The sequence below is a fragment of the Lethenteron reissneri genome, chromosome 26, assembly GCF_015708825.2.
Source record: "Lethenteron reissneri isolate LAM-NWPU_2019-01 chromosome 26, ASM1570882v1, whole genome shotgun sequence".
Taxonomy (NCBI): domain Eukaryota; kingdom Metazoa; phylum Chordata; class Hyperoartia; order Petromyzontiformes; family Petromyzontidae; genus Lethenteron; species Lethenteron reissneri.
Window position 1 is genome coordinate 6237275 of NC_083804.1, and position 14140 is coordinate 6251414.

Below are 14140 nucleotides of genomic sequence, written 5' to 3' on the forward strand. Positions count from 1 at the left end.
TACTAAATTGGGATTATACGTAACATTGTCCCTTCTGCAAAAAAAAAACTTGGCAGGACCCTCCTGAAAAAGAGTGGAGACTCGGTGCGCCTTTCCTGGATAATCGCAAAAGTCATCCATCACAAGCAAGCATGGGCTAAACGAAGCCCAGGGGGGTTACCTTTAAAAAAAAAATACGAGACCGATATAGATGACTTTAGAACAGGGGTCAGCAACCTGCGGCTCCGAAGCTGCATTGCGGCTCTTGAAATTCGAAACAAATGGCTATTGTTATTTTGGTTGCCGACCCGTGACCATGGAAATCCAGTTTACCATGGGCAGGCAGGGGTTGGCAACATTCGGCTCTTTAACGGCCGCTTTCTGGCGTTATTTATTAAGGTCCGTCTCGTATTCACGCGCATTCACGGCTCATATAATACTGGGTTTTTTTGACCGAATTCGAAAAAAATGTCCCTGCTTGTCGTTTTTGTTGCCGAGCCATGCTTTAGAAGGAGAAACAGTGACCCCTGATTCGCCACGCCAGCTTACGAGAAAATACATAAACTGGCTTTAAGGTGGAGATTAAAACCTGCAGAATGAAATCCCTCTAAAATGAAAACAAAGTAAATGTAAACTCTGCTAACACACCCACTGGTGGTAAACCCTCTGCGTTGGCAACACTTGTGGATGTAACCCGCTTATTGTGGCCAAGCAATAGTGAAAGTAAATCCTCTTATGATGGAGGTAAAAAAAAAAACCTCAACTGAATGCAACAACTGCTGCTGTAGCTACGAAGGTAAAAAAAAACCTGTCGTAGCAACATACCTGTTAGCTGCGTAGGCTAAAACAAAAAAAGCCCTCTTGTGGCAGCATTGCTGCTAGCTATGAGTGTTGGTGGCATTGATATGTAGCTATGTAGCAAAGAAACCTCCCCTTCACACTCCCCGCGGTCCTGCCAAGATTACCGTGCTGTGCTTGCTCGAGATAAATCCTTTAAATCAGGGGGTCGCCAAGCAACATAACAAGAGCCATGGTTTTTTCGAATACGGTACAAAAAACTCAAAATTTCAAGAGCCGCAATGCACGTGAATACGAGACGGAGATACTTGGTAAATAACTTCACGAAACAGTCCTGAATGCAGCCGCATGCGGCTCTGGACCCGCAGGTTGCTGACCTCTGCCCATGGTAAACTGGACTCCCATGGTGAACTGGACTCCCACGGTAAGCTGGACTCCCACGGTGAACTGAACTCCCATGGTGAACTGGACTCCCATGGTGAACTGGACTCCCATGGTGAACTGGACTCCCATGGTGAACTGGACTACCATGGTGAACTGGACTACCATGGTGAACTGGACTCCCATGGTGAACTGAACTCCCATGGTGAACTGGACTCCCATGGTGAACTGGACTCCCATGGTGAACTGGACTACCATGGTGAACTGGACTCCCATGGTGAACTGAACTCCCATGGTGAACTGGACTCCCATGGTGAACTGGACTCCCATGGTGAACTGAACTCCCATGGTGAACTGGACTCCCATGGTGAACTGAACTCCCATGGTGAACTGGACTACCACGGTGAACTGAACTCCCATGGTGAACTGGACTACCATGGTGAACTGAACTCCCATGGTGAACTGGACTACCATGGTGAACTGAACTCCCATGGTGAACTGGACTACCATGGTGAACTGAACTCCCATGGTGAACTGGACTACCACGGTGAACTGAACTCCCATGGTGAACTGGACTACCATGGTGAACTGAACTCCCATGGTGAACTGGACTACCATGGTGAACTGAACTCCCATGGTGAACTGGACTACCATGGTGAACTGAACTCCCATGGTGAACTGGACTACCATGGTGAACTGAACTCCCATGGTGAACTGGACTCCCATGGTGAACTGAACTCCCATGGTGAACTGAACTCCCATGGTGAACTGAACTCCCACGGTGAACTGAACTCCCATGGTGAACTGGACTACCATGGTGAACTGAACTCCCATGGTGAACTGAACTCCCACGGTGAACTAAACTCCCATGGTGAACTGAACTCCCATGGTGAACTGAACTCTCACGGTGAACTGAACTTCCACGGTGAACTGAACTCCCATGGTGAACTGAACTTCCACGGTGAACTGAACTCCCACGGTGAACTGAACTCCCATGGTGAACTGAACTTCCACGGTGAACTGAACTACCATGGTGAACTGGACTCCCATGGTGAACTGAACTCCCATGGTGAACTGAACTACCATGGTGAACTGAACTTCCACGGTGAACTGAACTCCCATGGTGAACTGAACTCCCATGGTGAACTGAACTCCCATGGTGAACTGAACTTCCACGGTGAACTGAACTACCATGGTGAACTGAACTCCCATGGTGAACTGAACTCCCATGGTGAACTGAACTCCCATGGTGAACTGAACTACCATGGTGAACTGAACTCCCACGGTGAACTGAACTTCCACGGTGAACTGAACTCCCATGGTGAACTGAACTCCCATGGTGAACTGAACTCCCATGGTGAACTGAACTCCCACGGTGAACTGAACTCCCATGGTGAACTGAACTCCCATGGTGAACTGAACTCCCACGGTGAACTGAACTCCCACGGTGAACTGGACTACCATGGTGAACTGAACTCCCATGGTGAACTGGACTACCATGGTGAACTGAACTCCCATGGTGAACTGAACTCCCATAGTGAACTGGACTCCCACGGTGAACTGAACTTCCATGGTGAACTGAACTCCCACGGTGAACTGAACTTCCATGGTGAACTGAACTCCCACAGTAAACTGAACTCCCACGGTGAACTGGACTACCACGGTAAACTGAACTCCCACGGTGAACTGAACTCCCACGGTGAACTGAACTCCCATGGTGAACTGAACTCCCATGGTGAACTGAACTCCCACGGTGAACTGAACTCCCACGGTGAACTGGACTACCATGGTGAACTGAACTCCCACGGTGAACTGAACTCCCACGGTGAACTGAACTCCCACGGTGAACTGGACTCCCATAGTGAACTGAACTCCCATGGTGAACTGAACTCCCACGGTGAACTGAACTCCCATGGTGAACTGGACTACCATGGTGAACTGAACTCCCATGGTGAACTGAACTCCCACGGTGAACTGAACTTCCATGGTGAACTGAACTCCCACGGTGAACTGAACTCCCATGGTGAACTGAACTCCCATGGTGAACTGAACTCCCACGGTGAACTGAACTTCCATGGTGAACTGAACTCCCATGGTGAACTGAACTCCCATGGTGAACTGAACTCCCATGGTGAACTGAACTCCCACGGTGAACTGAACTCCCACGGTGAACTGGACTACCATGGTGAACTGAACTCCCATGGTGAACTGAACTCCCATGGTGAACTGAACTCCCACGGTGAACTGAACTCCCATGGTGAACTGGACTACCATGGTGAACTGAACTCCCATGGTGAACTGGACTCCCACGGTGAACTGAACTTCCATGGTGAACTGAACTCCCACGGTGAACTGAACTTCCATGGTGAACTGAACTCCCATGGTGAACTGAACTCCCATGGTGAACTGAACTCCCACGGTGAACTGAACTCCCATGGTGAACTGGACTCACGTGGTAAACTGGACTCCCATGGTGAACTGAACTCCCATGGTAAACTGGACTCCCATTGTGAACTGAACTCCCATGATGAATTGGACTCCCATGGTAAACTAGACTCCCATGGTGAACTGAACTCCCATGTTAAACTGGACTTCAATGGTGAATTGGACTCCCATGGTAAACTAGACTCCCATGGTGAACTGAACTCCCATGTTAAACTGGACTCCAATGGTGAATTGGACTCCCATGGTAAACTAAACTCCCATGGTGAACTGAACTCCCATGTTAAACTGGACTCCAATGGTGAATTGGACTCCCATGGTAAACTAAACTCCCATGGTGAACTGAACTCCCATGTTAAACTGGACTCCAATGGTGAATTGGACTCCCATGGTAAACTAAACTCCCATGGTGAACTGAACTCCCATGTTAAACTGGACTCCAATGGTGAACTTGACTCCCATGCTAAACTGAACTCCCATGGTGAACTGGACTCCCATGGCAAACTGGCCTCCCATGGTAAAATGGACTTCCATGGTCAGGAGGGAATAGGAAACCAAGATAACAATGAGAACCATTTATTTATTTCTCTCTCGAATTTCAAGAGACGCACTTGGCGCTTTAAAGAAAAAAAAACGAGAGAAATCCGCCGCCGCACGTTGTGCCGACCTCGGCTCTAAAGGCCCTGCGAGCAGCACGTGCCGGGCAGGTCAACAATCGTCTGATCTCACAAACAGCGCTGCGGCGACAACAACAACAACAGCAGCAGTAACAGCAAAGTGCAGTTCCAGTTGCTGCACTAAAACCCTCTGATCTGGAGGAGGCGGTGTGGGTGGGTGGGTGGGGGGTGGAGGAGGCGGTGTGGGTGGGTGGGTGGGGGGGTGGAGGAGGCGGTGTGGGTGGGTGGGTGGGGGGGTGGAGGAGGCGGTGTGGGTGGGTGAGTGGGGGGGTGGAGGAGGCGGGGTGGGTGGGTGGGTGGGGGGGTGGAGGAGGCGGTGTGGAAGGGTGGGTGGGGGGGGTGGAGGCGGTGTGGGTGGGGGGGGGTGGAGGCGGTGTGGGTGAGTGGGGGGGGGTGGAGGAGGCGGGGTGGGTGGAGGAGGCGGGGTGGGTGGAGGAGGCGGGTGGGTGGGGGGGGTGGAGGAGGCGGGGTGGGTGGGGGGGGTGGAGGAGGCGGGGTGGGTGGGGGGGGTGGAGGAGGCGGGGTGGGTGGGGGGGGTGGAGGAGGCGGGGTGGGTGGGGGGGGCGGAGGAGGCGGGGGGTGGGGGGGTGGAGGGGCGGGTGGGTGGTGGGGGTGGAGGAGGCGGGGTGGTGGGGGGGGTGGAGGAGGCGGGGTGGGTGGGGGGGGTGGAGGAGGCGGGGTGGGTGGGGGGGGTGGAGGAGGCGGGGTGGGTGGGGGGGTGGAGGAGGCGGGGTGGGTGGGGGGGGTGGGAGGGGGGTGGGAGGGTGAGGGCGGGGTGGGTGGGGGGGGTGGAGGAGGCGGGGTGGGTGGGGGGGGTGGAGGAGGAACCCACAGACTCCAGCGCGTTGCACTGTGGGAGCGATCTCGGACCCCATCAACACGCACACGGGGTTGGTTGGAGGGGGCAGCAGCAGCATCATCATCAAGGGCAGCAGGGGGAGCAGCAGCAGCAGCATCATCATCAAGGGCAGCAGCAGGAGAAGCAGCAGCATTACATGGCGGCGTCTTGATGCAGTCGCGGTCTCGGCAGCGTCTTGCACAGTAGGTGAGACGACGCGGAGGTGGTGGAGGTGGTGGTGATGGTGGTGCTTAAGGAGGAGGTGATGGAGGAGGTGGTGGTGCTGAAGGAGGTGATGGAGGAGGAGGAGGTGGTGAAGGAGGTGATGGAGGAGGTGGTGGATGAGGTGGAGGAGGAGGTGATGGATGAGGTGGAGGAGGTGATGGTGGAGGAGGTGATGGTGGAGGAGGAGGTGATGGAGGAGGTGGAGCTGCGAGACGGAGCCTCGCCCCGCACAACTTGCCGCGATGTTGTCGTTGATTGCGGCGTTGATGGCGTTGTTGTTGATGTTGTCGGAGTTGTTGTTGTTGTTGTTGGTGGTGGTTAATGCTGTGCGAGGAGTACGCGGTGCACAGATTTCGGTTGCATGCAAGAGTGTACACGCACGTGTGTGTGTATTCGTGTGTTTATTTACGAGCGTGTACACAGTTTGCAATAGCGTGTACACGTGTGTTAGAGACTGTGTGTGTGTGTCAATGTGCAGGAGAGTGCACTCCGCGTGTGTGCACGTCTGGGGTGTACACGTATTGCGTGTGCACGTCTGGTGTGTGCAGCAGAGCTGTGTACATGCCCGTGCGTGGTAATGCGCGATGATTGTTTGCGAGGTGTGGACCGCGCGTATCTACAAGGACGCGTGTACACGTGTCACATCGGAGTTCGCACGTGCCGTGTGTGTGTGCACGTGGTGTGTGTGTGCGTGTGCCGTGTGTGCGTGTGCACGTGGTGTGTGTGTGTGCTCGTGGTGTGTGTGTGTGCACGTGGTGTGTGTGTGCGTGTGCCGTGTGTGCGTGTGCACGTGGTGTGTGTGTGTGCTCGTGGGGTGTGTGTGTGCACGTGGTGTGCGTGTGCCGTGTGTGCTGTGTGTGTGCACGTTTCGTGTGTGTGTGCACGTGGTGTGTGTGTGTGTGTGTGCACGTGTGCGTGTGCACGTGGTGTGTGTGTGTGCTCGTGGGGTGTGTGTGTGCACGTGGTGTGCGTGTGCCGTGTGTGCTGTGTGTGTGCACGTGGTGTGTGTGTGCACGTTTCGTGTGTGTGCACGTTTCGTGTGTGTGCACGTTTCGTGTGTGTGTGTGCACGTTTCGTGTGTGTGCACGTTTCGTGTGCGTGTGTGCACGTTTCGTGTGTGTGCACGTTTCGTGTGTGTGCACGTTTCGTGTGTGTGTGTGCACGTGGTGTGTGTGTGCGCGCGCGCGTGGTGTGTGTGCACGTGGTGCGTGTGCACGTGGTGTGTGTGTGTGCACGTGTGAGTGTGTGTGCACGTGGTGTGTGTTTGCACGTGGTGTGTGTGTGCACGTGATGTGTGTGTGTGCACGTGATGTGTGTGTGTGCACGTGATGTGTGTGTGCACGTGGAGTGTGTGTGCACGTGGAGTGTGTGTGCACGTGGTGTGTGTGTGCACGTGTGTGCACGTGTGCGCGTGTGCACGTGATGTGTGTGTGTGCACGTGATGTGTGTGTGCACGTGGAGTGTGTTGTGTGTGTGCACGTTTCGTGTGTGTGCACGTTTCGTGTGTGTGTGTGTGTGCATGTGCCGTGTGTGTGTGCACGTGATGTGTGTGCACGTGGTGTGTGTGTGCACGTTTCGTGTGTGTGTGTGTGTGCATGTGCCGTGTGTGTGTGCACGTGATGTGTGTGCACGTGGTGTGTGTGTGCACGTGGAGTGTGTTGTGTGTGCACGTGGTGTGTGTGTGCACGTGGAGTGTGTTGTGTGTGTGCACGTTTCGTGTGTGTGCACGTTTCGTGTGTGTGTGTGTGTGTGCATGTGCCGTGTGTGTGTGCACGTGTGTGCGTGTGCACGTGGTGTGTGTGTGTGCACGTGATGTGTGTGTGTGTGCACGTTTCGTGTGTGTGCACGTTTCGTGTGTGTGTGTGCATGTGCCGTGTGTGTGTGCACGTGTGTGCGTGTGCACGTGGTGTGTGTGTGTGCACGTGGTGTGTGTGTTTGCACGTGGTGTGTGTGCGTGTACACGTGGTGTGTGCATGTACACCTGTGCGAGGAGTCTGTTGATAGACTCGAGCGCACGATTGTGCTCTTGCAGGAGTGCGCGCTCACTAACAGCACTTGCCCCGAGCGTCTGCCAAAGACTGTACGGGGGATCTTTGTCTTTGCGGTGCTGGGGAGCGGTGGCCACGAACCCACGGCCACCCGAGTTCCGATTCCAGCTCACGATTTACACTAAACCCGCTCATGGGACTCCCCCACCCCTAGGTCGGCTCAGCCTCAAACGAGTACCTGGCGCGGCGGTGTGCAGTATAAACATCGCCCACTTGGGGAGAGACAAAGGCGGCCGTGCGTGCTGGTGCTGGTCACCCACCCCTCGTGTGCCGTGCCGGCCCTCTTCATAGGTGCTAACAGCACTTGCAACAATAGTCTGTTAAGACTATACGGGGGGATCTTTGTATGTTCCTCCCCTGTGCTCTGCGTGTGTACACGTGTATGTGGTTGTATATATAAAAGCTAATCGGCTTTGCCGTGGGCTAGTTGATGCTGTCATTATTAAAACTGTACGGTAATTATTTATTCCTGTGCAAGCCACACTTCGTTTAGATCCAGGAGGGAGAGAGACTCTGGTCGTGTAACAACAACAAGAACACAAACATTGTATTCGCCCGAACTTTTTGCGAGGTGCACCTACGAGGTTGGTTGCTTCCCAACCTTCACCTATTCGCGCTGACCGGCGTGGCGAAGTTTTGGTCAAATAACGTGGTGATTTGTGGTCTCAGTAGCTCACGAAATCGTCTCGCAGGATCTGGAGAGACAGGCGGCTGCTTGGAAGAGGCATTCATCCAGCAGTGGATTTATCACGGCTCATGATGACGACTGAACTCTCAATACTCTCAGAGGCGTGTGGGAAAGGCTTAATCCAGCGGTGGTTTGAAAAGGGGCCGTGCAATGCGACATGAATGCAATGGGATTTCTGATTTTTTTTATGGGCCAGATGTGGGGACAGTTAGAGATGATTATATCTATGACGAGGCTTGTCAATGTTGTTACACGTATTTGCTACCTGGGATCGGTGGCTCGAATACCCATTCGGCTAAACGCGTGGCTTTTAAACTCTTGATGGTCCATTGCTGGGTGGGTGGCTACAGTATTTGGGAGTTGTGTGGCGAGTGCCAGGAAGGGCTTTCCTTGGAGCAAAAAAAAAACAAAAATCCAACTGTGAGCTGCAAAGTGTTACTCGAAAGGTATTGGCTTTGGTTGGGGGTGGTTGAGAATCGTGGGGCCCCGTTAGGGTGAGCACACCCGACTCCACACGCCCCGCAGTGTGAATGCACCACGAGTCACACTGCCACGGCCTCTCATTGATGGATTGCTAATTGATGCTAATGCCGCTGCTACCGTTTGCTGCCGAGGCCCACAGTCGCTGTGACAGCCAAACGGATCTGTGGCGTGGGGGCTGTGGCCAGGGCCAATCGGTGTACCTACCGCTTGTGTGGGGGGAAGACAGTGCTGTCCTCTGTGCTATAAAACAAGCAGTACACTCGGTAAGAAAATCAGTGTTGGGCTTGGGCACAGGACACGTCGATGGACAGGATGGTGGGCAATTGACGAGCTTCGGTGAAGGAATGGAAGCCTAGAGGACGACTACTGCGGAGATGGAGCGATGAGATCGGTTTGTGTACAGGGGTGAGATGGATGGTGGTAGCAACACTGGACCGTGGGGGGTGGCGATGGCTTGGGGGGGAGGGCTTCATCCAGCAGTGAATAGACTGTGGCTAATGATGATGCTGGGGTTGGCGTAATGGTTAACACTCTGTGAAGTGAACCCCGTGACCCGAGTTTGGTTCCCGACCACGGTTAACATCGGCGGTGAGCGATATCTGAACCAGTCCTGGGATTTCCCTCCACTTCACGAACCCACACGGACACGCTTGGTAAAGTAGGGTCAAAACAACCCCCATCACTAACATGCGGTGCGGGGAAGCCTTCATCCAGCAGTGTATTCACAAAGGTCTGTACCATGTGATATACGGCATACGCAACGGGATTGCAGGGTTTTTATTTGCTGGCTTTGGGCCAATCGAGATATATTTTAATTGCATGTAAACAACATATTTTTAAATGGTATTTTCTAAGCACAGGGCCCAAAGGCTGATGCAAAGCAGCCGTGAACAGAGAGCATGAGTTATTATGGCAGATAAAACATTGACCCATTTTTTTGTGGTTGTATTGACCAAGGTTATAGGAACTTGAGAAAGCGACGATGGGAGGCAGTGGAGAAATACGAGGAAAGGTGGATCACAAATGGAGAAGTAATGTGATTGAAATTGGGAACACTGAGCTAGCAGACAGCACTGTCTCCCTCGATATAACGCATGCCACTGACAACATTAGTAGACATGTGCCCTGTCAAAGAGGACCTGGAGAGAATTGTAAAGGAAAACAATTCTCCAAAAAAACAGAGGGGGTCACGGGGGAACGGACTGTGCACGCAAACACGTGTGCTTCAATTTGGTGTCATTTTTGCACATAAGACACGACGTGGTGGAAATGTTGGTGCATGCAACCCCCACTTTGCCCCCCTTTTTTAATGGACGATGTCAGTGCAGTCCTGTAAAGCGATTGGAGGGTTACAGGGGAGGAGAGAGAGAGGGGCCAGCGCTGGTGAATCTGGTTTCTTTTCGAATCTGTGGCTCTGGAAGGTTCTGGGAATGCCCAACACAAGCCAACAAAAAAAAACGAAATGCTTTGCTCACAAGAAGCGCCCGGGTGAATTTGTTGCAGCGGCAGAAGGGGCGGCCACAAAGCACCAGGTGATGTGTCAACCCAAGTGGCCCCCTCACGCTCTCTAATGCACAAGCAGCCAGGTTACTAATTATGTAATCGACACGTGTGTGTGTGCGTGTGTATTGCTTGTGCGTGTGCATGAGCACCAGCCGTTCGCTAGACGGCGCTCGATCTTGCCCAAAGCAGCTGCGCCTGATGCTGATGGTGGTAATTGTGGCGTTGCCACTCGGATGTTCGTGCATTGTTTCTCTCTGCAAGCAGTACGGTGTTTTTTTAAAACACATCTGTACACGAAGCCGGCAACAGTCATGCGCCATGGGCCCTCTCTGGGATTTGCACCTCATTAGCACTTAAGCAACAAACACTTTTGTGCGGTTATTAATGTTGTTATGATGTTATCGCGTACATTTGCACACCCAGGTACCGATCATTATAGATTGTGCGGCAAATGTGCAGGTGTCGTCCCCACTCACCTTTCCTGTAAAGCTCTGCGACCTTTACTTGCGCCTGAAGTTGGCCAGCAACTTGCACACGACACTGACACAGCATGATCAGCCATCTACAACTGCCGTACGTACGTATTGAAACTTTGTTTTATATATATAGAAATTTACCAGGTGGTAAGGCATACTCAGATATGATAGCTCTGTTTCAGAAGCGACCTGGCCACAAATGATAGCTCAACGAGAAAGTGGCTTATCGCGTGGAAATGTCTAGCCGCAGCCAAATACTGGAAACGCGTGACGTTGATTCTAAATGTGGAGGGATAAACCGGAGGACCCGGATAAAAATCCACGCTGACCACGGGGAGAGACAGAGAGAGAGACGTGCAAACTCCATATATTTTCAGGCGTTGGGGTCGGGATCGAACCCCACGACCTGTATACCAGGCGAGGTAGTGAACATCTCGCCTTTTCACTATTGTCGTGTATTATCCTGGGTCTCCAGAATAGACTTCGACGTTGTCTTGAATGAAACAAATAAGCAGACAAATACAGTACCCCTCCACATACAAATGTAGTTTTTTTTTGTTACTCATCCCATGAGCCACATCGTCTTTTACTAGATTCCTCCTTGATTTTTAATTCATGACTTTAACAGCCCTGCCAATAAACTAAATCGTTAATTGCTTTAAAATATGTGACAGGCGATCCAAATATAATGCTTGTTTGGAAGTAAAGTATTTTAACGTTGTGATTTTTACGCGGCTTATTCAGCGGTGTGTTGAATAATTAAATCTAATTTGACGAAAAAACGAATAGTTGTTTAGGCACTGGCTTTTTTTCTCTCACTGTGTATACCTTTATGATAACTGATACGAAACATCTCGATAGTTGCAAGTAAAATGAAAAAACGGACGATGTGTAATGGTCCTTTGTTTGCTTAACCACCGAGTTTTTATTTATTTATCAATGTGTAGCATATCATTCCAGTTCATACAATACGCACAGTGGAGTTCAGTTCGTGAGAACACTTGTAATTTTCCACAGAAGTAATTCCGTTTTGCAATTTGATTCGCAAATGCGCCGCTCTTGTAGCAGAGTTTACAGGGAATAAGATATCCCTGACGGCTGCGTCAATTCCGTCTCATTAGCCGTGTGATACGGGGATACGCAACGCTGTTAAGCGTTCCGTTATTGCCCTGCCTTGTGCGGCAGGCACGGTGCAATTTTTTGCCCATTAGTATTGACACGCCAGTCTGTGTACCCAGTGGAACATATGCATGTACCATGTTGCGTACGCCTTCTGTCAAAAAGGCTGCAGTCAACCTGGAGTCTTTTGATCACCCCTTCGCCATTTCCTCCAGCCAGGCATGCAGTCTAGCCCTGCCCCTGTATATGTGCAGGCTCAAGGCCTTCCTCCTTGCTCTGCTTATGACTGACTATCACTTTCACTCTAAATAAAATTTATAAATATGCCTCCTATCCCCACGATGCCCATGTTCTGCACTGTTCCATACAGTGTATTGAGGTGCGGGTTCCATTCAGATGATTTATAGATCCTAATTGCAATTGTGGCTTAACTACAATAAAAATGTATTCCTAATTATTAGGCATATCACCATGCATTGATTCCTTAAGTAAAAGCTGATACTTGCACGCATGGTGCATATGCATCGAATTGTGTGATTATACAGTCCACGTATTTAATTTTCTCGTCGTCGTATGTAATTGGTTCATGTAAGCCATGCAACCGCCCAAGATATTCTACGCGTATCACAATGCCAAAGCATTAATTGATTGTTATAAAGTCGATTTGCTACATTTAATCTAACTGAGAGGAGAGGATGTTGACGTAGAGGTGTAATGATTAAATCCACTGGCAGTCAAATTAATTATCCAAATTTGGGGGTCACAGTTAAATTCAAGAATTATATTTTAAAATGGAGACTGTATCGGCCTCTAGCAGCTGCAGGCATCACGTGAGCCCATTATACACAACTTACAATAATAATAATATACATCTCTTTATCAATGCACTGCTGGATGAATGTTTCCTTATGCAGTGTCCATGATCGGGATTGTATTACCATACTTTACCAGGGCGGTGATGGGGGGGGGGAGACCCAGGGCTTGTGCAGATATCACTCGCCACTGATGATGTTTAGAATCAGAATATTTATCCTGCAGAAATCCGATGAGCTATGAAGCTCTTTTTAACAGATGTCCAGTAGGGGTGGGTCAAACAAAGCAAAACACGATCGGAGTGCAACGTCTAGGAAAGATAAGCAAATCAATATAAATAATATCGATAAAATATATCTTAACCGTGGCCGGGAATAAAATTAGGTTTGCTGGGTTCACAATAGTGGCCCTAACTAAAGCGCTGCTGCACCACCAACTCAGAAACATCGATTACTGCACACATGGTTTGATTCATGTAGTGTGCTTAAGGATCTATACTCATCGATCCATCGTTACACCCCTAGTTACACCCTTAATTATTACCTTCTGTCCGTGTTGTATTTTAAATCGCATGTTTTGTGTATTATTCTAATTAGACTCATGACCAAATCACGCGAATACGCTAGATCTCCTTAGATCTCGGCAGCTAAGCGGAGGTGAACGTGGATATAGTGCTTTGATGAGTAACCCCACTTCTTCTTCTTCCTAGCGTTGTTCCCGCTGTGGCGCAGGGTCCGCTTTTCGGCATTGTCTTCTCCATTTGGCTCGGTCCAGGGCATCTTCAGGGGATGCGTTGACCGTCTTCATGTCTTCCTTTATTCGGTCCATCCATCGCTTCTTCGGACGTCCGCTTGGACGGCGGCCCTCTGGCTCAATACGCACGGCAGTCTTGGCCACTGATGACTCTTCACTTCGCATCCCCACTATACATAGAAAAACAGGTGTTATAGGCTCGCGCAGGGCCACATTGTCAGTGGGGCCAGTGCAGCTAAATCCATTGTTGTACTATACTATACGATAACAATTATGCTTCTTCCTGCCTTTGCCAACCCGCATTGCCCGACACCGCCTTCGCCAGCTCCCCACTGACCCAGCACGGTGAGGTACGGTCGAATGAACCCCCCACGATCCGCACTGCGTGGGGAGGGCCTCGTCTAGCCACGGCTCAGCAAAAAAAGTGGGCTGTACGCTAAAGAGACACGTGTGTGTGTGTGTCTTTTTTTCTAGGAATGTTGTGCACATGGCTGACTCGGTGGACTCGGCACATGGTGCTGGTTAGCTCTGTTGGGAAGAAACCTCCCTGAAATTCGCGTCTATGCAAATGAACCTCGCCGTGCCCCAGGCAGGTTTTAAAACCACGTGACCCGGGCCTGGAGGAATAAATGTGCTTCTGGCTGATTGCTTCATCACACAGTCACAATGGGACTTGGGAGCAGATGTGTCGCGAGTCACACACAAAAAAAAGCCCCACAAAAGTCTTATTGTAGGAGCCTCTGGCTTTTCAGGCTAAACAACTGAAGAAATGCGTCAACTGTTTTGGAAAATCCCAAGACCTACGCGTTAAAGATGTACACTGTGCAGCATAGTGGTTGGAAATCCACATCTGGGAATACAAATGCCCGTTGAAAGAAGTTGGAGGTCGATCTGTTCCGTGACTGCAGTTAATGCAG

At 51.0% G+C, this 14140-nt stretch overlaps 1 protein-coding gene across 1 annotated transcript in view; it reads left to right on the forward strand.

Annotated features, from left to right (window-relative positions):
• The first annotated feature begins 5146 nt into the window (after nucleotides 1-5146).
• LOC133347554 (nuclear receptor coactivator 3-like) overlaps nucleotides 5147-14140 on the forward strand; it is a 178022-nt gene continuing 169028 nt past the window's right edge. The window contains 1 exon segment of the mRNA XM_061559918.1: nucleotides 5147-5318. Within this exon segment, the coding sequence (XP_061415902.1) occupies nucleotides 5287-5318 (32 nt within the window). The 5' untranslated portion in view covers nucleotides 5147-5286.